The 24,576-nt window shown below is 42.8% G+C and overlaps 1 protein-coding gene across 2 annotated transcripts; it reads left to right on the forward strand.

Annotated features, from left to right (window-relative positions):
• Window positions 1-12,866: 12,866 nt before the first annotated feature.
• On the forward strand, window positions 12,867-22,842 carry pitx2 (paired-like homeodomain 2). 2 transcript variants are annotated; one of them, XM_035162343.2, is made up of 4 exons: window positions 12,867-13,228; window positions 15,663-15,734; window positions 20,100-20,299; window positions 21,155-22,842. In XM_035162343.2, exons 2-4 carry the CDS (start codon window positions 15,689-15,691, stop codon window positions 21,704-21,706), a joined length of 798 nt encoding a protein of 265 aa, XP_035018234.1. In that variant the 5' UTR covers window positions 12,867-13,228; window positions 15,663-15,688; the 3' UTR covers window positions 21,707-22,842. The 2 variants fall into 2 exon arrangements, with proteins under 2 accessions (XP_035018234.1, XP_035018232.1); XM_035162341.2 differs by lacking the exons at window positions 12,867-13,228; window positions 15,663-15,734 and adding an exon at window positions 19,102-19,636.
• The last annotated feature ends 1,734 nt before the right edge of the window (window positions 22,843-24,576 follow it).

Genomic DNA, 24,576 nt, shown 5'->3' on the forward strand with positions numbered 1-24,576 from the left:
CCAGTCTGTAAACATTTTATCCTTCAGGAAAAAAAAAAAAAGAAGAAACGTTTCAGTGTTTCCATCGATATTCTTCCAAAGTTGGAATTTATTTGAAATGGCAGACGTACGATTCTCTTCACTCGCCTCCAGCTTTTTACAGTTTGGTCTTTTTGATCATTTGTTCCTTTTCAGTCAGTTTAGTGTAAATACACAGTTTGTATTCAGAATAATAAGTAGAAAAAGTATTTTGGTGATGTTATGTACCAAATATGTGTGGTGGCAGCATACTATGACTTCTAGTACTGCGAAGAAGTGAACGTACAGAGGTGGTTGTTAAATTTAGTGCTTCCCAACCTCAAGAGTCCGATCTTTACACTCGCAGCTTTAGCTTTGGGTGATTGTGTTGCTTCCAGGGCCTTTCTGTCTGGAGTTCTGCATGTTCTTCATTAGTTTACTGACTTTTAGGTTAAATGTGGAGGGAATCGTGTACATTAAATCTAGATCAACCTCCAGAATAACCACTTCTTCTTTAAGATGTGCAGAAGCATCGTTTCATGCACCCAGAGATGAGAAATAATATCTAAAAGTCTTTATATGTAAATATGTCCACGTTCGGCTTGAAAAGCAACAGTGTCAGATGACTGTCTGCTGAATGCTTCAAACTACTTCATTGACAGCAAAATTTATGTCTTTGTGCTGAATATGACAACACAGCCTCAATTATATGTTGGAAAAATACCACAGTCAAAGAAGAAAACAGGTTTTGTTGCATCACTTTATTCATTTCCAGGCGATTTCCACTCAGTCTGCCAATCAAAGAAGAATTAATCTGCTTCTTACAAATAGAAAACTTCAAAAACATCCTCACTTTTTGTATAAAGACACAAGATACTCTGTTTTAAACCACTACACATTTTACAGTTTGGGGTACTTATATAACGATTTTGCTCAGAAACCTCTCAGGTCCAATTTATCAGCTACTTAACCTCCCTGTGTTTGGCCTAAACAATCCTACTTTATACGTTCTTGACTGTGAATGTCAGACAGCTCTGTCAAGATACAGGCCGAGTTCACCGGGTCGTCCACAGCTGAATCTCACAAAAATGGAATGCGGTTCAATAACACAGATTAATTTTCGTAATCAAACTTTTTGCCTGTGCCGTATTTATTGAAGTAGCATGTGAACATGAGGAAAAGAGCAAAGACGGAGACTGTGAAGTCGCCTGGAGTGAGCGCCGGCCCCACCAGACATGCACAATGAAGTCATGTGCACCACCAGGGATGCACAGTTTGCGTGATCCATCACATCAGACATTATCAGTCATGTAATGAAGGCTTTGGTTCCACTCCCATGCTTTCTTTTCTCTCACACTCCTCAGACGGGGTTTTTTTTCTCCACCCCCCCAAATAATAAGCTATCTCATCCCTTTTTCATTACACAAGTATTCCAACGCTGGAGTAGCCTGAAGGTTAGAGGAGCTTTCTTGTGACCGGAAGGTCACCACAGCCTGAATCTGCTAGATTTGCAATGAAAACCGAGGTGGGGGTGGGGGGGGGTAGGAGGGGGGGTCGATTGAATGCGTACATCACAACCTCCATCAGCGTGCCCTTGAGCAACACACAGTGATGTCATTGGCCCCTGTGAAGCTGCTTTGTAACCTTTTTTTCTTTTTAGTTAAAACTACAAAAACTTCAAAAGCTCATAAACAAACAACTGCACTGCATTTGCAGAAGAAGCTAGTCAGTAAAACGGTTGATGAATCTATGTTTAGCAATATCTATAATACCTCTGATACTTAAACCTTGTTAGGAGCATACGTCTCAGGCAAAGCGAGAGGCTGCAGTTGTGTGAAACAATCTGGAACCAGATTTTACACTTCTAATTAGATCTATCAACAACTGGGGCTTTCATGTCAAAGCCAATGTGTTTCCTGTTAGCTGAACACTGTTCGTGACAGCCCTGCAATTAATTGAAACATTAGAGAGACGGGGGAATGCTCCGGGGCTCATGTGGCCTTGGCTGACGCGTCGCATGCACCACAGCCCCCCAAAAGACACGGAAAGCGCAGGCTATCCAGCGGCAGCTTAGCCTAGCCTCAGTGTCAGCGGGCTAGCTTTCCTCCCAGTCAGGGGGAACCAGATGTAACCCGGTACTCAGCATTAGCACACGTATCATGTGGAGGCAGCCGCCACGGAAACATCCTTTTGTGACGAGGTTACCGCTCGGCCGCGTGTGTGATTGTGGAAGGCAGCTCCTCACGAAAGCTACGTTTAGGACGCACATTCCCTGACTTATGGAGCTGTATGTGTGGAGAGCAGCAGGATGGACTTGCAATAAGAGCGAGACCATAAGATAAGAGGTTTAATCTCAGCCACAGCTTGTGTGTCTCTTTCAGCAAACATTTGCAGAAGTGACATATGCTTGAAGCATGAAAGAGTCATGTGCAAGATTCATGTCAGAGTCCTGAGAGAAGATTGGGTTTTTGTTGGTTACTCAAAAGTAACAATTTGCATTACATTACCATTCGTCTGTTTGTGAACAGGATTACACATAAACTACTGAAGCTATTTTCTTTAAATTTGGTGGAAGGCTGGAACATCGGCCATAAAACAACCCATCAAGTTTTGAAACAGATCCAGGAAATTGTTATCACTTTATTCAACATTGTGTTGTCTCTTTTTTTGAAGTTTTCACTGATTTCCCAGGTAACAATTCATTGATCATGATGAAAAACAACAGGCATATTTAGGAGACTGACGACTATTGAGTGTCATTCTAGTTCATTTTGGATTTAACAATAACACCCTTAGAAATTCCAACACATTTTGACCCATTGACCCATTATTTTGTGATGGTGATTTATTTTTGCGTCACAATCTGCGGTTTGCAGCTGCGTCAGTTCAAGGAAACTAACTGTGCTGTCATGAAAGTAATTAAATCTGATCTTTGACTTGAAATCCTCATTTTCACGTTAAGATTCATATCCACAAGTGAAGGCCTTGCGGGCACCGACTACTGTGTGCATCTGTGGCTGCAAAACCTGCAGGCTAAGACTTTGTAAGAACTTTTAAAGACCATCATGAATGAAATTTAATACCCATGTCAAGAACGACCGACATGAAGGAATATCAGAGTCCCAGAATACTTACACTTCTCCTTATTTGAAGATAAAGCGAAGTAGTCTGGTAGAGAAAAACTCCTCGCAAACTACAGCCAGAGACAGAAGGTATCTGGGTTCCTCAAGGTTTGTGGACTCAGTTGTCAGTTCCACATTGGTCTTGTTTATGGTTTTAAACGAGCATAATATCTGTATGGTTGAGAAAGAACTACAACGCAGACATTTCAAACTATGCATGCCACCAAAACATATCTTTAAAAAATGCAAGCGTGATGGAAGAAGCATTGAACCAATGTTAACGTAATTAAGACCCATTGATGTGATATTTAAACATATTTGAGACTTTTAAAATTCAGATTATACAATTTTAGACTCTTGGAACAATTTACCATGGTGTGTGTGTGTGTGTGTGTGTGTGTGTGTGTGTGTGTGTGTGTGTGTGTGTGTGTGTGTGTGTGTGTGTGTGTGTGTGTGCCGTCGGTTCATTACAATGGAAACTGTCGTGTGACATTCACAACATGCCAGGGGTCAGCAGCGCCCAGGCTGCAGCGAACTGACACGTCAGTCAGGAGAACGCACTTGGAAACAATCTTAAGTATTATTTATGAGGCCGGCAACTGCGATTACAATGAACTATGACATCACGTAAGCTTGGACCAATAAGCATTTATTTGCAGCAATGTGTCACCTCACACATCAAAGCTGTCCGCCTGGTATTCCCCCTGCGCCTCCGACAGCCTGCAGCTAATTACATGATCTGATCGCTACACGGGGAAGGTTGTGACTGGATGCTCACCGCTGGGACAGTAAACGTACTCGCCGCTACCTCTGCGACAACAACAGCTGCTGTGCCCTTGAGCAAAGTGCTAAACCCACAACCAGTCCAGTAGCTGCTCATTGGCCGACAGCGTATGAACCGGGCAGCTCCGAGATATCGATTAAACCTTTTTATAAGGGAGTTGATCATTGGATATTTGGACAGTGGATATTGTTAAACTGATGTTTGACTGACACTTGTCGATATAAAGACAAAAAAAACATGTTTCCTCATTTTAAGCAAATTTTTTCCTTTTGTATTTACTGACGAGGTGTAACTGCCTCTTCAGAACTTGACTCGCTTTCATAGAACACATCATGCATCGTGTAAAATGGACGTAAACGTAAAGAAAAGTTGCACAAACACTGAAAAACTTTTTTTAAAGAGACAACAGGGCAAAGAAGCAGTAATGTATTTTAAAAAAGATACTAATATTATGTTTATTTTAGTTTTTTAAGTCATAATATTATCATTATCATTCTAAACTGAGTATATCTTACAATATCTTTTTTTAAAGAGCCACACATTTGTTTTACTTATAGAGCCTGGCCTATTTATTGGTTTGCCAATTTAAATATGAGTCGGTATAATCAATTATGCAGAAAAGATGTGCATAAATGTTCACAATTTAGATTAAGAACATTTATTTTTTGTTTAAATTCTATATATATATATTTGTATTTGTGTTTTCTCTATAATTGTATACAATGAATATATTTTACATTTTGTGGTTTAACTTAATTTTTCCTCCCTAATATCTGTATCGGCCTCTAAATATCAGCCTCTAGTTAAAAGCATTAAGAACTTTTCTTCTTTGAGAAGCCACTTGTCACATTCTTACTGTCAATCAGATAAAACACAAATACACAACAATCGTTTCTATCTAACAATCCCTTTAGCTGCATTGAAACAGTATCACAGTCACACTTTGACTCCACACACACATTTGCCCTCTGGGATCAACACAGTCCATCTTTTCTATTCTGCAACTTTAATCTTCACACAACAGTCGACAAAAAAGGTTTGATTAATTGTCATGTTTTGAAATCCCCTCATTTTTCAAGTGGAAGAGCGACACGGCTCCTTTCAGAACGACAAGCACAAACACGACTTCTGTTCGATGGAAGCAGGAAGTTCACAAAAGGGTTTTCAGCTTACTATGCCACCGTCTCCACCTGTGGCATGTGACAGGTTTAAGCTGCTGGTATCTTTTTTACCACATCAGAGGGTCGCAGCTCGGTTTTGTTAGACTGACGCAAATTAAAAGAAAGATAATTCCTTGTGGCTGGTCTGGACACCATGTTTGTAGAAATGTAAAAAGGTTGTTGATAACGACAGTCCTGAAGCTACAAGGTTTTGTTGTGATGCAGCGTGTTGGAAACTTTTTTTTTGGGCTTCACATTCTTCATTCCAGTAAAATATCAGTTACACGGACCCCATTAAAGAGCAGAGCTACCTTGTGAAACTGAATGATTTCAGTGAAATATTAGTATAAAAAGGATCAATGCTTCATTCAGACTGGACATCATTAGGTTACAAACGTGTTATTGATATCCTGTGTCACCTCATGTGAGATTTATTAGAGACTTGAGACTTTATTCAACTTTAAACCTCTTCATATTAAGGGTCAACGAGTGCACCGTCGTTTTTCAACTTCGCCGAGTCGAGGTCGATATTTTGACACCAGAAATCTAAAGTAGTTTGTTTGATTTACATTCATACATGGGATATGATGCTGATTTATTTTAGGTGATTTCTGACCTTGGTTATAGAGGAAAAGTTTATTTCTGCCATAAGCCTGTAGCATCAATCCATCAAATAACCCCTTAACAAGAAGGCTGCCATGTTTATTTATAAATGTGCATGATCCAGAATCCATCGCTGTGAGATGCTAAAAAGTAAGTATAGAGTAATTCTGTATTATATGTTAAAAGCCAGAGGCCTAAAGTGCACTATGCCAACTTGTGTCAAAATCTAAACTGTATGATAGGTAACATACTTTAATTCATTACCGAACCAATAAAATGAAATTTTCACCAAATTCAATTCATTAACTATCTCACATATGAAATTATTCTTACACTTATGTCTCATCATAAATCCTCCATCGGTCATTGTTGTTATGCGACAGGTACGTTTTGGTTCTTGGACTAGAACCTAAACATCCATCCCCCTGCGCAGCACTGGTCCGTACTTTTGCTCGGGCTTGTGTCACCATTGTGTTGACGGGAAATCAAAGCGGCCGCAGACAGAGAAATAGTGAATATGTATACCTTTAATCCCCCTTATCCTGCTGTTAGGCCAGGGTGTGTCCCCCGGTCTTTTATAATAGTCTGCAATGAGAAGCTTGAGTAAACACAATCAATGGAAGATACTAGCATATGCACCGCAGAGACTTACCAACTCCCCCCCCCATGTTCTATTCAACCCTACATATATTCGATTACACACCTCAACCTTTGTGGGTTCCACACAAATTACAATTGATGCAATATTACATGTGGGCACCAATAATAACCATCTCCATCACAGTCGTGGAAAAAAAACTGATTCTACAATAGGGGTGCCCTCTCTCTTTTTGTGTATATGTGTGTGAGCGTGTGTGTGAGCGTGTGTGTGTGTGTGGTGTGTGTGTGTGTGTGTGTGTGTGTGTGTGTGTGTGTGTGTGTGTGTGTGTGTGTGTGTGTGTGTGTGCCGGGTGCTCTTGCATGCTCTCTTACTCCTGGATTACAATCTCTTCATCCATTATTAATGAAGTTAAACTACTAGTGGCATGCTGAATGTGCTGCATGGGAGATTTGCAGCTAATCCAGCGCAAAACAGCCCCAGTCACATAATGAAGGGGAAAAAAAGCACAAATGTCAACAGTTTCACACTGGGACTGGATTAGACACCCCCACCTCACCTCTCACACACACACACACACCCACACACACCACTGGCACGCACACTCACACACACTGAATCAGTCGCACAGCAAATCTCGCATCCAGCATGAAGAGTTACGAGTCTCCGCACAGCCTCCTCCCTCCGTCACCTTCTCTGTGATGTCTGCCCGCCGGCGGATTAGTGAACCTGGAGTACCGGATCGAGGGAAAAGGCCGAAGAGCTGCTGAGGTCTGAGATTCACAGTCGTGACGCTGCTTCCTAAAAAGAATCCCAGTCTGTGCTGCGTCTCAGTGGTGACAGATCAACTGAGTGGATGTAGACCCTGCGTCAGGGTCTGGTGTGTCACTCGGGGTTTGTCGTCTCATTGTGTTGTGTTGCGTCTTGTGTACAGTGCAGCCGTGCATCGTGTCTCCATGAAAAGCAGAGATGAGCATGAAACACTGGAACTAATCAGAACACATGACATGGGACTAGCATGCTGATTTCAGATTAGCCATGTCGTGCTCGCCCTCCCTCCTTCTGTTCCTCTCTCCCTCTCTCTTTGTCTTCCTTTTGGATATGGTCTTTTTCACATCTGTCTCTTTCTTTTTTTAAATCTCTTTGGATCATGCGTGGTATATTCTCCTCTTTGCTTCATCCCCTCCCTCAATTATTTTCTTACCACGAACCGTCATCAATTGGGTCATGTAATTAGAATTTTTATATGAAACAAAACTAATCTTTCAAAGGTTTTTCTTGAATGTTGCAGTTCACACTATATGTCAACGAGACAGTGAAAGACTAACGCTGCCTTCAGACGGGGTCATATTTAGCGTGTTCATGTCTAGATTTCGTGGTATTCACGACCGCGAACATCAGAAAGTGGTGACATGTTTACAAACATTTTCAGAAAGGGTGCAGGCCATAGAAGTAAATATTTCATCGGATGCTAAGTTTATTTTTAGTCCTACAAATTAGTTTCTTTGTAATGTAATGTTACCTACACCTACAAATTCAGATTCCCAATGGTCTCATATTTTCCCTCCGTCGTTATTCCTTTGTATTTCCTGCACTAGCCTGCTAGCTTGCTCCAAGCATTCTGTGAACATGACTTCCGACATCATAGCCACAAGCTGATAGTTGCATTTGAGGGGCCTGAAAATACAGCGAAACAACCCCCATCTTAACAGGAGATTCAGAGACCTGGAATAATAACTTCTTATGTTCCATCTGCACAACTTTCCATTTTCTTTTCTGAGGAATGTTATCTATATGAATCAACTTTTTCAAAAACTAATTTCAACCATTATCACTACGATACAACACTAGTTTCGAGATCACAGTGGAGCTCGGTTGGTTGGTCCACCACTTTTAGGCCAGAGATATTTTAACACCTACTGGATGGACGGCAAATTTAAAATTTTGTATTGTAATGAACGATCAGAATTATAACAACTTTATACCCCCTGAGTTTTACGCTAGTGGCCCCATGAGGTTGAAATTTGTGGCACTGGGTGAAACATCTAAACGGCCATGACAGGGTTACCATGGAATTCGATTCGGACATTCATGCCCCCCCCCCTCAGGATGAATTGTAACAACTTTGTTGACCCTTCGATATTTGGCCATCATCAGATTATTTTATTCTACACAATACATTGCTTCAATGTTAACATGATGTCAACAGTATTTAGTTTTGGACACTAAATTTGACTTCAAGAGAATTGTTAGTTATTTGTGGTTGAAAACACGGGTGTCAACATTGAGGAAAAACTTATTGTCACATTTAATGAGTGAATTTGTGTGAACGTTGCCTGGATCCGTCTTTCCCTCGATATACGTCCACCTAACATGCATGTCTTTATTTCTTTACACATTTTTACGGGCTTGATTAGCACATTTCATCCATCCTCTACACTCGACACTGTCTGGACGAGCCTCTGCCTCTCTCTCCTCCATCTCTCTCCCTCTCCTCATGCCATCCCTCTCTGCCACAGTGGACCAATTAGGCCTAAGCTGATTCCAGTTGTGACCTTTGGGTCCACCTCGGGTCTGCTGACAGGAGAGTTAGCATGTAGCTGAACTGTTTTACATGTTATTGACGGGCTGGGAGGCATCATAGTCATTTTATCACACCAATTTCATTCTTGGCCGATTTCCCCTTAGGCAGGTTAGTGGCAGCTTCCCATTGATTTTTCACGTAATTGATCAGAGACCTGCTTGAGCAATTTATTGGCCCGCTCGCACCTGTGATTAAGGCTGAGGCCGCATGTGTTTATGCATGCACGGACTATTACCTTCCCCGAGATCAAGTGCGGGCAGTAAAAAGCGTTGCCGTGCGGCGCTGTCCGTCTGCGGCTGTCGGCGTAATAAATGCCGTCCTAGTCTCAGGGACATTTTTAATCACGCTTGACCAAAGCCATGTCATGTCCAAAGTCAAGAGAAAATAGCGGCGGGCTCGTCTGACTGACCAGCAATGACAGGAGTTAATGTGCTCACATAAAAACATGGACCAGAGTTTAATTCAAAGTAATCCTTGCTCATTTGAAGCCGCCTCATGCATGGGATTAATATTAGAGCAGTCTGGGGGCCAAAACCACAGTGACATCAGCTAAGCATTTTCTTTGGAAGCCGAGGATGGGATAATTACAGAAGAAGACAAAGACGAAGAGCTGAGTACTTTTTAAATATACACCATGTTCGCCGGGCACGTCGGGAGAAGTGAGGCTAGCCTAACATGCAAGTCATTCACTGGCCTTGCATATTACGCTCTAAACCACAAGCCATGTTGCTGAGTTGGAGTGGTTAGCGTTGGTGTAGCTCATCTCCCTTTGGTACAGTGACAGAGCTGGAATGGTACGGATCAGGCATAAAGCCGCTCAACAAGCTCAAGAGCTATCAAAGAGCCACCCTTTTAATTTGGTTAATTTACAGGCAGCTTTTTCGCTAATAACATTCTTGGAGTGATACTTGACAAATGGAAATACACACAGGGTATTTCTGTCTCGGGAGGAGAGAGACTCGTCTAACGTTTGGTTTCTTTTTTTTCCCCTCCTACAACGGAGTCCCACCCCCAGAACGAAGCTGAATCCACATGCCCGTTGCTTTATTTCTAACATATTAGCAGCACATAAACTGATTTGTTTAAAGATTTGTGGCTTTGGAAACACCAATTTGACTCCAAATTTTATTACATGGCCACAGAGCGTTGGCCAGACAGAGCGCTCGGCGACAATCACGTGTGGTTTGAGGCTAAAGCTGAAAAGAAAAAGAAAAACCAAGGCTCAGGCAAAGAACCCCCCGCCCCCCCACTTCACATCTGCATTACTCAAGCTTCCCGGTGCACCAGAATGATGACCATCTATAAAACAAGGACGGTAAACAGTATATCACTGAATGCTGTGTGGGAAGAAGGAAAAAATAAAAGCTTTAGATTCATTTTAACCGACGGTTCCTATTTGGAATGAATTCTGAAGTCGTGGTGTGAGGTGAAGGGAGAAGTCGGAGACGAGCGCCCTTTAAATGGATTTTTGTTTCATTTTTGATTTGACTGTAATTGATTCCTTGTGGCATGAGCAGGATGCAAAGGCTGTATGATGGAGGAAAAGGCATTTGTCACAGCGAACCATTTCTCCAGAAATTAGGTGGGGTTCCATTTCACAATAAGACTAATATCTTTGCATCACACGGGGTAGTTTAGCATTATACACCCTCCATTTAACAATTATTATTGATGCAATAGCTGCATTCTGGGAAATGTAAATATAGGCCCATATTCTGGTTGAACATGTGTATTTTCACAATACTGATGTGGCTTTGTGGCCTAAATCTTTGCATTTAGCCACTTTAAATAAGTATATATGGTTTCCAGGCCTTGCAGATGTAAACGCTGCTTCCAAAGGGGAGAAATATTGAGTTTTAAGCATCATATTATGCACATAACCGGTTCTTAGAAGGTTTTAAAAGTGCAGTTTAAAGCTATAATAAATCCCAGAGGAGAATAATGAGCAGAAAAAAGCTGAAATTTCCTTCCAAATAAAAATGTAAAGCAGATTTCTCTCTTCCTCTTCTTTTTTTTTGCCCTATAGGTTTGGGAGGTTGTGTTAGTGTGGCCAGTCAATCATCTCTCCTCTTTAAAGTGCAGGGCTTGGATGGATGCGTGCTGACGTGCATGAAAGCTGGGAAAGGCTGTTTGAAAGTCCGTGCGCGCTGCTGCAGCACGAGGAGGAAAAGTTGAAAATGTCCAACTGTACTGAGGCTGATGTGCTCGTTAAGAATCAGGAGAGAGCGTCGGCGGAGCAGGTCACCCCCGTTTCTCACATCACAGCCCCATCAGAAATTCTTTCAAGTGTCCTTCTGCGTCGCCAAAGATGACAACGGCGAATCGATAAGCGCTTGAAATGAAAAGGAGCCGCCGGTTTGGCCCCCGAGGCGAAAGATTTCATACCCGCCAGCCTCCTGTGAACTTCAGGCATTCCTCTGCACCTTTCTGCGTGAGAAAGAGGAGGCTCTGGTGTGTGTGTGTGTGTGTGTGTGTGTGTGTGTGTGTGTGTGTGTGTGTGTGTGTGTGTGTGTGTCTCCTCCTCCTCCTCTCTTTGTATAAGAAGGTAAGAGGAGAATATAGCAGTCGAACCATCACCATGACTCTCCAGACGCAGCTCAACCTCCTTGTTCTCTCGGTGCATGCAGGAAGGGGGGGGCGTGATTTGAAGATGTGCATGATGTGGAGGATGTTATCTGCACGTGCTTTGGGGTCGTTTACATGTATTGTGCATGTGTGTGTGTGTGTGTGCACCACAATCCAATATTAAAGCGAACAGGTCAAATTGCGCAGTACTAAACGAGCAGTGTTTGGTAAATGGTTGATTTTTTTATTTATTCCTCTCGTGTTGTTTATCATTCGACTCCTGTGCACGCACGTGTGTTTCCAGCGGTGGAAAATGAATAAAAAAACAGCCCTGGCCTTCATGGGCCTCTGCGGAAGAGCCATTTCTTAATGTGTTTTAAACCCACTCTTATAATTACGCATTTGGTAATTTATCATATCACATGTGATGCTGGGAGGCCAGTTTCTGATTCACCAATTTTTAGGTTGCTGGAGAAGGGGTGAGGGGTGGGGGGGGGGGAGTGCGTGATGCGCACGGTTTGCTTCAGTGTTCCCTTTTTGCCTGGAAATTCCCGTGTGGATGTGCGCATTAATTAGGGTTTAATGGGAGTATGACTAAAAATGTAAAAGAAGGATTAGGCCAGGAGGGGGGAGGAGGAGGAGAGGGGGAGAGGGGGTGCACAGGGCCTACGTCCGGTCTGCTCTCCTCACTTAAGATGCGAATGGAAACAAAAAAAAAAAACAGTCTGCATCTCAAGAAACGGATCTATAAAAACATTTGCATCCGAGCCAGCTGTTCACTTCACGAGCACATAAATCCGCAACACCGCTGCTGCTCTGTCTGGCCTCGCGAAGGAGCCTCGTGTAAATACGTGTCTTCTGTTTTCCAGCCCCTTCTTAAATATTCTAAATATTCTGTTTTGCAATTATAATAAAAATTATGACTAAAATGACCCAATAGATGTTAATTGGGTGTTAATCAGACGCAGATTTCGTTGATTACGTGTGAGTTGGAACAGGGATCTTCCAATGCTGTGTTTGATTTCAAGTAATTTGATATTTAGCCATAAATCTATTTGTTTATTTATTAGTTTGAGATAATGAGAGGTTGATTCAAGTATTTTACGTTGCAGGTTCGGTTTTACGCAAATTCTGTTTTGTGTATCTGTGCCACAAATGGTGCAGTGCATCAATAAACCTGTCAGGGCGCACTCACATGGTTTGTTGTTTTTTTTAAACATGCATGTGGGTTTTTTTTTTTTAAAGACGCCACTGTTATAATTTTTTTTATTGTTGTTGAAAGTTTGTCTTCTGCCGGACTACAACAGGGAGAGACGTATACATACACAAACACACCCCTTTAAAAGGCGCGCGCGCACGCACATACACACACACACGCGCGGGGTCCCTCTCTGAGCTCAAAAAGAAGGAGGAAAAAAATGCGCCACTCTTGAAGCGTCTTTCCAGGGGGAAAAAGTTGAGGAAGACAGAAGAGGACGAACCAAGGGGAGACTCGGATGAAAGCGCCTCCTTCGCTGCTTCTCCTCACACTGTAAATAGATGGTTATTTATGCGCATAAATGAAACTATCCTGCGTCTTTCTCTCGCTTTTTTTTTGGATAACATAGCGAGGGGGAGCCTGATCCGCGCAATTACGCACGCGTTTCCGGACAGAAACTTCAGACTTGTGCGTAACTGGACCTTGAAGTCTGCTCAGTCGTCGCTGTAGAACACAACTACTGTAAACACGAGTGGGTCCTGGACGCTGGAATTTACCTCTTCGCTGTAGAATAAAACGCCGACGGCTGCAGGGCGACGCACCGCTGTCCACGACTGGTAAGTGAAGAGTAGAGGAGCTGAAGGCGCTTTGAGAGGAAGCGAGTTGTGAGTTAATGCAAGTGGAGGAATTTGTTCCACTTTTTTCTGCGCGTTTCTGATGTGAATTTCAAAAGCTGTGGCTGTGGCACATAAAGGAACATGAAGTGATGTGAGAGCAGAGTGCGCCTCACAGGTCGGCGGGTGATAATGGTGTATCGTTAGAGGTGATGGAGTGTGGGGAAGTAAAAAAAAACACAAGGGGGAGGTTAAGGGTTTGATAGTCATGTCCTTTGGTTGGTGAGGCTTTTAAGAAAATTAAGAAATATCAGCTGAAGTAAGAAAAACAGCGTATTTTGTGCGTAATCTTCGCGTTTTGGTTTGATTTTCTGGGTTTAAAATTGCGTAAAACGTGAGTGTGGACAACAAATAAAGCTTCTAAACACTCGTAGATAAAATGAAATGGAGTTAACTCTCTCCAGCAGAAATAAAAACAACAGTGGAAAGTGATTATAAAGTGAATTCAAGTGTTTTTACCGTCCTCTGCAGTACAGCGTAAAGAGAATTGAGAGGGTGAGAGATTGGGGGGGTGAGTGTGGGGGACGTTCACGGTCTCACGCCTTTAATTAATACGGGGCCATATGGTGGAGGTTAGTCGATCCATCTCCCGGTAAAGGCTGCAGTCTCATGCTCCGTGCACTGTGCTGATTTCAGAAGTGGAGCCAGTGTGAGGCGGTGCCAGCTTTCTGTCTGCGCTGGGCCCGGTGCCACGACACTGACTCACCGACCCACTGTCGGTGCTGAGAGCAGAGAGAGTCCGCGAAGAGCCGAGAGGATCCCGGGCGAACGAGATTCATATAAACTATCCTAAATATTAAAATACAGAAATGGGTTTAAATCTGGTGGAAGAACACTGCCGCATTTAATGAAAATTAGCAATTAACCACCAATATTATTATTATTATTATGAATGTGTTACATATATTTAAACTTCTGTTAATTAATAAAATATGCAGTTTTAAAAAATAGCACTGTATTTATATAATTCATCAAATTAGCACAATAATGTCGTTTTTATTTAACTTAAAAGGTCAATTTATCAAGGTATTTACGCATCTTATTAATCTGGGCTATATTATTATTGTATTTGTATTTAAAATGTTTCGTATTCTTTCATTTTCCACATGTTATTTTACAATTTTTTTTTATCATTTAAGGGAAATACACGCCCTGTATTTAATAGTTTTAATTTTTCAACAAAAACAGAAGAAAAATGGATTAAAACAAATGATTCGAGGCTGAAAGTGAAGACATAGAAATGCAGTAGAACTGTATAAATAGCAGCGGGTGTGATTCCAGCCAGTGTGAGTGAAACACTGGAGGCAGCCCCTCATTAAATCTCACTGATTAGATAACACGCAGGCTCATGCGGTGACCTTACACCTGACAGCCTGACCCGCAACATTTCATTTTGCGGAGGAGAGATGCGGGGAGAGAGAGAGGGGGGGGGAGGTAGCGCAGGTATGAGACACACCGTGTAAAACTTAACCTGGAAATATCTGCATCCTCTGAATCTAAGGCAGAGTAAAAAAAAAAACCAACCCCACAGATGATGTAGAGCAGGTGAAGAGAAGAAGTGAGGAAAATGGTTAACAGCATGACTGCATGCAAATTCCCCCCGACTTGAATTATCATAAGCAAACAGTGTGAGCCTGGGCTAATAAAACCCCATCTGTGTAACTTCATATCGAGGTAGTATGAGGGCTGCGATAATGAATTTTGTAATATCCCAGCGACAGACATCTCAATCAGACTCTAATCCCGTGATTTCCACTGCTCTTCCAACGCGGCTGCAGGCTGCGGCGAAAACACAAGATCCTGGCTCAGGCCAAACACGACGGCTCCTCTGCGATATACAAATCTGAGCGATGCGCAAAAAGAAATCTGACGCTGGGGAGGGGGGGGTATTGAACAATGCACGAGCGAGAAAATTTTGTTTTAGTCTTTAAAGAAGTGGGGGAAAAAAGCAGAATCAGACTGGGGAGATTATCAATTTTCTACAAATAAAAATAATCTAGTTTACACATATTTGTTATTTCGTAAAATAAAATGGAGTTTTAAACAAACGTGTTGCTCTCAGCTGTGGATTCAGGTCAAGTAAAACTGGAATTAAATGAATCTTTTAAAATAAAAATGGTGCAGAACAGATAGACTCGTTAAAATGAACATTTCTCCAACTGTAGTGCAACAGCTGAACATCCAGAGTTTGAATTCTGCATTTTAATACACAACTCAACTCACCCATGTCTGAATTTTGAGTTGTTTCTTTCACTTTCCTCATCCAATGAGATCTAAAGAATAATCTTTGAATTCAAGGCCTCATAACTCCACATTGATTGTTGTGATTTAAAGTCTAAATGCGACTCTTCTGTCTGTTTTTCTGTTTCTTTCTCAGGAGCCGTTTCCAACAAATTTGCCATAATGGACTCCCACTGCCGCAAACTGGCCACCACCTGCGCACAAATAGGTGAGTGTCTGGTCCATGGGAATCGAAAAAAACAGCAGGTTTTGACAGCATTGTGATTTTATATGTCAAATCTGCATGGGAATTAATAATGAACTATTTACACATAATATAAATATATATATGACACGGTTATTAATTCTAGGGAACAATCGATGTACTAGTCTTTAGGTTAGGGTAAATATCCTGAGGAGAAAAAACAACTAGAACATAGAAAGTATTTTGATATCCCCTGATAAGTAAGGTAATAATGATAATAATAATAATAATAATAATGATTAATAATAATGATAATTGTATCTTTAGATGTGGCTTTAATCTTAAAATCTATTTGAAATAAATGAACACTGGTCTCTGTTCAATTTACTGTTTTTACAAACAAAAAAAACATTAATTAAAATGCTAAATTACACAGATTTCTCCAGAATAAAAAGAAATGATCACAAAATTATCTCAGATTAATAATTTTACAATATTAGAAAAAGCTGCTTTATGTGAATATCATAATTGTACTAGTTTGTTCTTAAATGAGTGGTGGTCTCAGGTAGTTTTGGCCTTTGGTGATGTGGAGAACTGGTGGTGGTGGTGGTGGGGGGGCTCACTCCAGGTTGTTCTCTGTCTTAGAGGGACACCTGGCGGCCACATGTGGGACATGCAGCTCCAGAGTTGCACGGGGGAAGCGTGCAGATAAACAGAGCATCATCACCCCAGCGTGATTTAATCAGGAGGATATTTGACGCAATTAAAACCAATATGATTATTAATGAATATAAAAAGGATTTAATTTGGCTTTTACAGGACTTGTGTTGCAATAAAGCTGCAGGAAAACACATGAGGGTCCTTAAGCATTTTCAAATCTAATTCTCATTCCAAAATAACGTCCCCGAGGGGGGGGGGGAATAACAAGATAACAGGAAAAATCTGCGATCCTGCATTTAAATGTGTGATTTATTAATTATTCTCCTCTGCAGAGGGGGAAATCACATCAAGTCTTGTTAGGGAGGTAAACGAATAACCGATAACTCCTCATTCTGCTCCATTTATCCAGCGTCGATGTGGGACAGAGCGCGGTCAGGACATAGCTGCACATCGGGAGCGATCATTGATTATGAATTATATAAGAAAATTTAAAAATAACAGAGGTGGAGGACGATGCAGAGGCGTCGAGCACGGTGCAGTAAAATATGCAGCGCTCGTGGGATCGACTCCGGGGACAGAGAAAAACGAAATGTATAGCGGAAGCCCATTCGTGAGGAGGAATATACTAATGGAGGAATGTGATGTCTGACCTAATCCTATGTAGAAAGCCTGCTCGTCTCCTCCTGTATTGACTGAATCGCTAATTAATGGCCCTCTACGACAGAGGCCTGCTGCGCGCGGTAATCCGCAGAAGAGAGATAAAGCATTCACAAGGTAGAAATGAAGAGGAGACCGATAATCCACTTCAGGTTTAGTGGCGTTACAGTGGAGGGAGGAGAAGAAAGGAGCAGCTCGCTGTTTACTCACGGTCACGAAATAAATACAGAGAAGATGGGATGTTATTAGTTTTTGTTTTTAAGTCTTTTAAAATAGATATTTTTACATTTAGACCTTTATAAGATTGATATTATACATGAGCCACATTTTCTTTTGACTTTCACTTTAGAGGCTGTTGACAAATGTAAGAGGAGGATTTTATTGTGTATTTATAAAAGAATAATGTGTTGGGGATTCATTTGTCAATTTAAAAATATATGAACGTGACGATAATTTAAAAAAACTTGCATCACCCAAACAGACAAGGGGTTATTGCTCTGTATGAGTGTGTGTGAGCGTGCGTGTGTGTGTTATATATCAGGGGCTTTGGCGGGATTAGACCACTACCTTCATAACAGCGCCGATTCCAAATGGCCACGTGGATCTGGGAAGTGTGATTATCTAATGATGAGGATGATGATGTTATGTGGAATGAGAGAAATTGGCCAGAATCTCACCAGCCTGCACTTTTACGCACATTTTCCCACTGGCACTGCTGTGAATTTGCGTAATTACGCAGCCTCCTCTCTGCTCCATGGCTCCTCACCTGTCTCCCAGCTGACATCCCCCCACCCCCCACCACCACCCTCAATTCCCCACCTTGAAAATTAAAGTCACCTCTGTTTGATTAACCGTGTTTACTTTGCCTTTAGACGCGTCACAATCTTTAGGGACTCAAAAAATCCAAAAAAAAATGACTGCACATCAGCTCCAACTCATTAAAAGTCCTTTTCCAGAAATTCTTAGGCAAATGAGAGGCTTATCAGATTAAAACGAGAGAAAACACGCAACAGGAGAGCTCCCTGGCTGAGGGGTCCAAACGCACAGTGAGGAGAGAGATCCAGTTAAGCACTCTGATGAAGTAATCCGTCGTCAACAAACCCGAGTGTGCGCGGCTAACTGCGGCTCCGCTGGGGTTGATTTAATGGATATGTGAACCTTAACTCTGGGGGGGTCAAGAGGATGGCCTCATTTGACAACTATACGACTGACAATGCTTTTTTTACCCCCCTTGCGCGTAACCGGGGCTGTGGAGACCAGTGAACCACTTCAGGTCAGACTGGTCAGAGTTTTCTGGACAATATTTAACATTTATCTCCCGAAGTGTCAGAGGATTAGAGTTCCAGAGGGGGGAAACACTTTAACTGAATTTGTTGTGTTGCCTTTGACATCCTCTTTAACTTCTTTTTTTATCTTGGATGATCATGCGATAGCTGGAAATTCTGCAGCCGCACCAGCTGCACATGTGCTCTTTTTAACATACTGTACATGTCTGGTAGTTAGCGTCAGTTGACAAGTGCGCAGGGTTTCGGAGCAGACAGGCCGGGACCCCCTCCCTTTGAGGCTTCCATTACCCCCCCTCCCCTTTGTCCTTTCACGGTGCCATTCTGTTGTATGTTTGTTGTGTTTGCTATTCAAGTGCGCATCTTTATTTTCCTTCTTTGCGCTTTCAATACAATCCTCTCAGTGCCTCGCTTTATCCACACTGAGTCCCTGAGTAAACTGCAGTGCCAGAAGGACTGTGAGCACGCGGCTCAGCTCGGGTATCAATAGAACTGCGTCGTTTTGCTGGGCCACTGGACCCAGCTCATAAAACGAGGCCAAACTGTGTTATTTTCATTTTTATTTGGTCTTGGGCTGCTGCGCAAAGGCACCTCGGAGCGCCGCGGGTGCACCGTGCGTCCCAGCTCTCTTTACATGCTTTTATTTGGAAGAGAAAAATAAGCGCCCAGCCCGGCATAACGCATTGGCAGACATATCTCGTTTCTGCGAGCTCCGGTTGGTCGGGCACACTGTCATATCCACATGCATGCGCCTGTCAGAGGAAAATCTGGGCGGGCGCAACGTGGTGACGTGGAATCTGGATAGAGGCGCAGATAGAGGCAACAGCTGAAATGAACACAGAGCGGTGTGGTGTGTGTATGCCTCTGGATCTAATATCACCTACCTGTCCTTGTCACTCTGATAGTCAGCAGAGGTAGCCGCTGTTCACCACCGATGCCATGGCAGCGCTCAATGGCCTATTTTAAAGCATTTATCAGCTCAGACACAACGAGGGGCTTTCTACTCAGCCGCAAGAGGAACCGCGCCGCTGTGCGTATTTTGGAGAGCCGCTGAACACATTCCGCAGTCGGACTTTCCGCTCATCCTTCCAGTACTGAGAGGGACTTAATCTGCTTTTTGACAGCCAGTGGTGCGATTTTTGCCGATGAACTCTATGAGGGATCCATTAAACACAGACCACCACCACACAGGGAATAAACTTGCCTCCACGCACTACACGGCTCTGGCGATGGCCTCTAGTTTACAGCCGCTGCAGCGGTCTGGGGACTCGAAGCACCGGCATGAGGTGCACACCGTGTCGGACACTTCCAGCCCGGAGTCTGTCGGTAAGAGCCGCCCGGGGTGCAGATGTTCTCAGCGAGGAGCCGCTGATGTCTCCAAACAAAAGATGGCTCCCGGTTTTACATGCATGCAGATAGAAGATTACAGCTGTCATTTTCCTCGGATAGTTAGTTTTGACTCTGGCCTGAGTGTGTGTGTGTGTGTGTGTGTGTGTGTGTGTGTGTGTGTGGTGTTGAAGTGACAAGTTTCCGTGTCATGTTAATGGAGCAGAGCTTTTCTTATGTTAAATACAATTAGTCTCAATGTCAACATGGAATTAGAAGATTAACACAGAACCAATAAAACTAATTTCAGACCATGGAACGTGGGGTTGTTTTGTGAATCGGAGTGGGAACAAACAGCTCATCCGTTTCCCAGGAGAGTCGTGGGTTCAGGATTTTTATTTTCTGAAGCATTAAAAGGCCTTTAATCCGCTGAACTAAACCAACCGTGCTCTCCTCTCCACAGAAAAAGAAAAGAACCAGAGTAAGAACGACGACTCTTCGGATGACCCCTCGAAAAAGAAGCGGCAGCGGCGGCAGAGGACTCACTTCACCAGCCAGCAGCTGCAGGAACTGGAGGCCACTTTCCAGCGGAATCGCTACCCGGACATGAGCACGAGGGAGGAGATAGCCGTGTGGACCAACCTCACAGAGGCCCGGGTCAGGGTGAGTTAGTCCCCCGGGTGTAAACAAAAACAATTCGTGTGGATCATTTCGGGGAATTCGTGCCAATTGTCCGGTTTTACTACAAATATCCTGGACGTTAGTATTTTTACGCACGGACGCCTATCTTTACGCACGGCTGAAATTTCCAAGAAAATAATTAAGGACACAATTTTAGATTAAGAAAAACAAATAATCAGATTCTTGTTTAAATATACTACGTGTTCAAGCTCAATTTAATTAATTACACTGTATTTGTTTAGCTAATAAACTAAATATAATTACATGATGCCAAATAATCCATTTTTGGCACAAATTAATTTGTGGCTCTGCAGACTCGAACCATTTTCTGTTATTTCATTATAAAACAGGACCAAACGAGCTGTTTGTTATTCGCCTGTTGAGGTGTAACAACACATTATTGACGTTAACAGTTTGAGTCGGTGACAGATACCAGTCGTGTTCGCCTGTTCGTGTGAAAGAGGTGCAAAGCTTGTATTTTGCGATTGTCGCCCTGGTGTTGTGTGATGAAGGTCAGCGTGTTTGTGGGAGCCTGCAGGGGAATACACATCCACGCCACATTAGGATGGTGCAGTGACATCCCGGTGTGTATTCAGATAACAGACACAGTCTAAGCGGATTAATGAAGTCTGTGTGGATTTACGCACGGTGATTCTTTAGGGGGAAAAATAGATTAATTTAACCTAAAACTTTTTTAACAATTACAAATTAATTAAATAGGTTTACACAAAGATAATGTGCAGCGAAATATCGAGGTTTTAATGGATAATTCATCTTCAAAAATAATTGCTGTTGTCAAAAATAATTTCTAACACTTTCCAATTTTCTTTATTCCAGGTTTGGTTCAAGAACCGGCGAGCCAAGTGGAGGAAGCGGGAAAGAAACCAACAAGCCGAGCTTTGCAAAAACGGCTTCGGCCCTCAGTTCAACGGACTCATGCAGCCCTACGAAGACATGTACCCCAGCTACACGTACAACAACTGGGCCGCCAAGGGCCTCACGTCGGCCTCCTTGTCCTCCAAGAGCTTCCCCTTCTTCAACTCCATGAACGTCAACCCCTTGTCCTCGCAGACCATGTTCTCGCCGCCCAACTCCATATCCTCCATGACTTCCAGCATGGTGCCATCGTCGGTGACGGGCGTGCCGGGCTCCAGCCTCAACAGCCTCAACAACTTGAACAACCTCAGCAACCCGTCGCTCAACTCGGGGGTGCCCACGCCGACGTGCCCCTACGCGCCGCCGACCCCTCCTTACGTGTACAGGGACACTTGTAACTCCAGCCTGGCCAGCCTGAGACTGAAAGCCAAGCAGCACTCGAGTTTTGGATACGTGCAGAATCCGGCGACGAATCTGAGCGCTTGCCAGTACGCCGTGGACAGACCCGTCTAATACCGACCTGCACTGCCAAAAACGACCACCCTAACAAGTCATTAAAGGCTGAAGTGGCGTGATTTTGCGCGTAATTGGGGTGAGGAAATCTGGTTTTTACTTGTTTTGTTTTTTTAAATGCATTTAGGGAAATTCCTCCATCGACTGGCATCTTCTATAGTTGGAATGCTGCATTGTTTTTGGCCTCTTTTTCTCTTTCCTCAACATATCGCCACTTGCCCCCTTGAACATTCCCCCAACATTAAAAGAACCGTGTGAGATTATCCCACCCGCTCCCTGTTGTTAGATTTTTTTTATTTTTATTTTATTTCAGCAGGAAAAATAAGATTTGAAGGTTGGCTTGTTATGGTGGTCATTTTTTGCAGTGTGTGAGTGTGTGTGTGGGTGTGTGTGTGTGCGTAATCACAAACAGCCGGCCACAGGAACAAGAGACTACTACAACTACTTCTTTTTTTTGTGTTTTTTCATTTTTTGCAAAAAGAAAAAAGGGCACTAGAGACTGAACCACTGAATCAAGCTCAGCTCCGGGAGTTTTTTAGGTTTATTCCCCCTTCGATGAGTCCAGGCCTGTTTGCGCCACCGTCAAAAAGAAGAAGACGAAGAAGAAGAAGAAGAAGAAGAAGAAGAAGAAGAAGAAGAAGAAACACAAGCCTGGTTCATTTGTCATAAAAAAACTCCTCATGAGGGTTATTTTTATTTTCTCTGGACGTTAAATGTTGACTGAAAAAAAAAAAAAAAGGTTGTATATATATATTTGAACTATCATCTCCTGTTTGTCGAGGCGAATGCGCTTTAACCCTCCACGTTTCTCTCCAGGTTCAATTTATCAACGCATGTGGAAAAAAAACTAAAACAGAACAAAACAAAACAAAACAAAAAAAAAATAAAACCCTAAAAAGGAATCATGTTTTGCTTGCAAACAAAAAGGGAATGTACATACTAAAAAACGCACCAGTTGTGTGTTTCTAACATATTATAAATTTATTATTAATGTCTGTGTGAATATCGATTTAGAATAGCAATTCTGGATTTAAACAAAACAAAAAAAAAAATAAGAAAAAGACGCATCAAAAATGTTCCTGCGACAAATTATTTGGTTTTTTGCTCTGTGTATACTATTTGGTACGGAATTATGTTTCTCTCCTCTTTTTTTTTTTTTCTCAACATCCAAAAAAACTATTGTGTTTTATTTAATGGAAGTAAATATATTGTTCAAAAACATTCTGCTGTTATTGAATCTTTGTGTTGCGCGGTGGGTTTAGCGGAGTGCAGGGCCAGTGACAGTCTGTCTATAGCCTTTCGATTATGTGAGCTGCTTGTGCCGCCTAATCTATAGAGGAAAAACAATGGGCCCGCTCCAATACACATAGCAGCGAGATGCTCCGTCAGATTAACTGCTGAATACATGTCTCGGGCCTCGGCTGGGCACCGGTGCTTGAAATAACACGGGAATCAACAAACAGGAGTTGGACCACACAACAGTGACAAGGGTCCATTAGAGTCTGTGGGGTTCTCTCTGTCCCCGCGTGTGTTGGAACTCACGAGAGTCTCTGAAGTGGATCATTAGAAAAGGGCACAAAAATACACACTTTATATTGAATTTATGCTTTAATTTAAAAGGGATTTTACTAGAGTGAAAATGTCCAAATTGTGTGTCTTTAATCTAGAAATTTTAAAAGATTTGAATTAACCATTAGGATAATTGGTCATAGTTGTTGTTCCACATCTTTACGCAGCCTCACGCACGCATCTATCCGCCTTCCTTCTGAAACTTTGCACTCCAAATTAACGCGTAATGTTGACGCAAAATGCGTCAAAGCAAAACAAAAGGGTAACTATCTCTGATTCACAAGCTTAAGCAAACAAATCTCTCACACACACACACACACACACACACACACACACACATACACACGCACACACACACGGAGGTATGTGGGGCGATGCTGACAGTGGGAGGCGGAGGTGGGGGGACGAGTGCAGATTCGTGGCCGCAGGCAGAGCCCAGACACCGGGGAGGAAGCACCGCCATGGGCCCCTTGCAGAAAGAAAGAGCCAGACAGATAGAGTCTGGGTTTGCAGCCTGCTCCATCATGTCCATCATGTGAACTGTTTTGGAGTTTAATTGCTCTGTGTGATTATATAAAAGTGTCACAGCCATTAAAATATCTGGGATTATTGTTTTTAAAAAGATCAGAAACGCGATGGCAGCCTCTTGTTGGAGCTGATTTAGGAGCTGGTGTCAGGCTGGAAGAGGCCTGAGGTCATCTCTGGTTGGGGTGGGGGGGTGGGATTATTATGAAGAGAAATAAATCGGACTTAGTCCAAATTGTTTTCATAAAAAATGTTTAACAACAAACACGAGAGGAGCATTGTTCTCTCTTCACACCCATGAGGTTCCCCTGCAGCCACAATGCGCGGCCACTTCTCCACAATCACATTCCCTCTCTCTCTCTCTCTCTCTCTTTAAAAGAAAAGACAAGCTGCGGCCTCTGTTCTTTTTTCCCCCTTGTGTCACCTTTTGATGGAGCCGGTAACCCGGGGCAATAATCAGCTGACAGGAGGGGGGATAAGCCTCGGCTGCTGTATAGGGACGAATACGCAAGTCTGCAGCCTCAATACACATCAACATGTGAACAGGGGATGACCCTGAAGAGAGGAGGCTTCAGTGGGAAATGTTCATTTGGCTGAAACGGCGCACAGGACTGCGGACCTTTGCCCCCCCTCTCCTCTCCAGCCTGCACAAGGTAAGAGCTTATTAAAGTTTAAATGGGAAAACAACATGGAGTACACTTAATCAGCTGCTGTGGCTGCATGTGCACTTTAACCATCGATTTCTGCAGAGGAACGGGAGGATTTTGTTTGTGCCG

Source organism: Hippoglossus stenolepis, chromosome 7 (assembly GCF_022539355.2).
Source record: "Hippoglossus stenolepis isolate QCI-W04-F060 chromosome 7, HSTE1.2, whole genome shotgun sequence".
In the NCBI taxonomy this organism is placed as follows: domain Eukaryota; kingdom Metazoa; phylum Chordata; class Actinopteri; order Pleuronectiformes; family Pleuronectidae; genus Hippoglossus; species Hippoglossus stenolepis.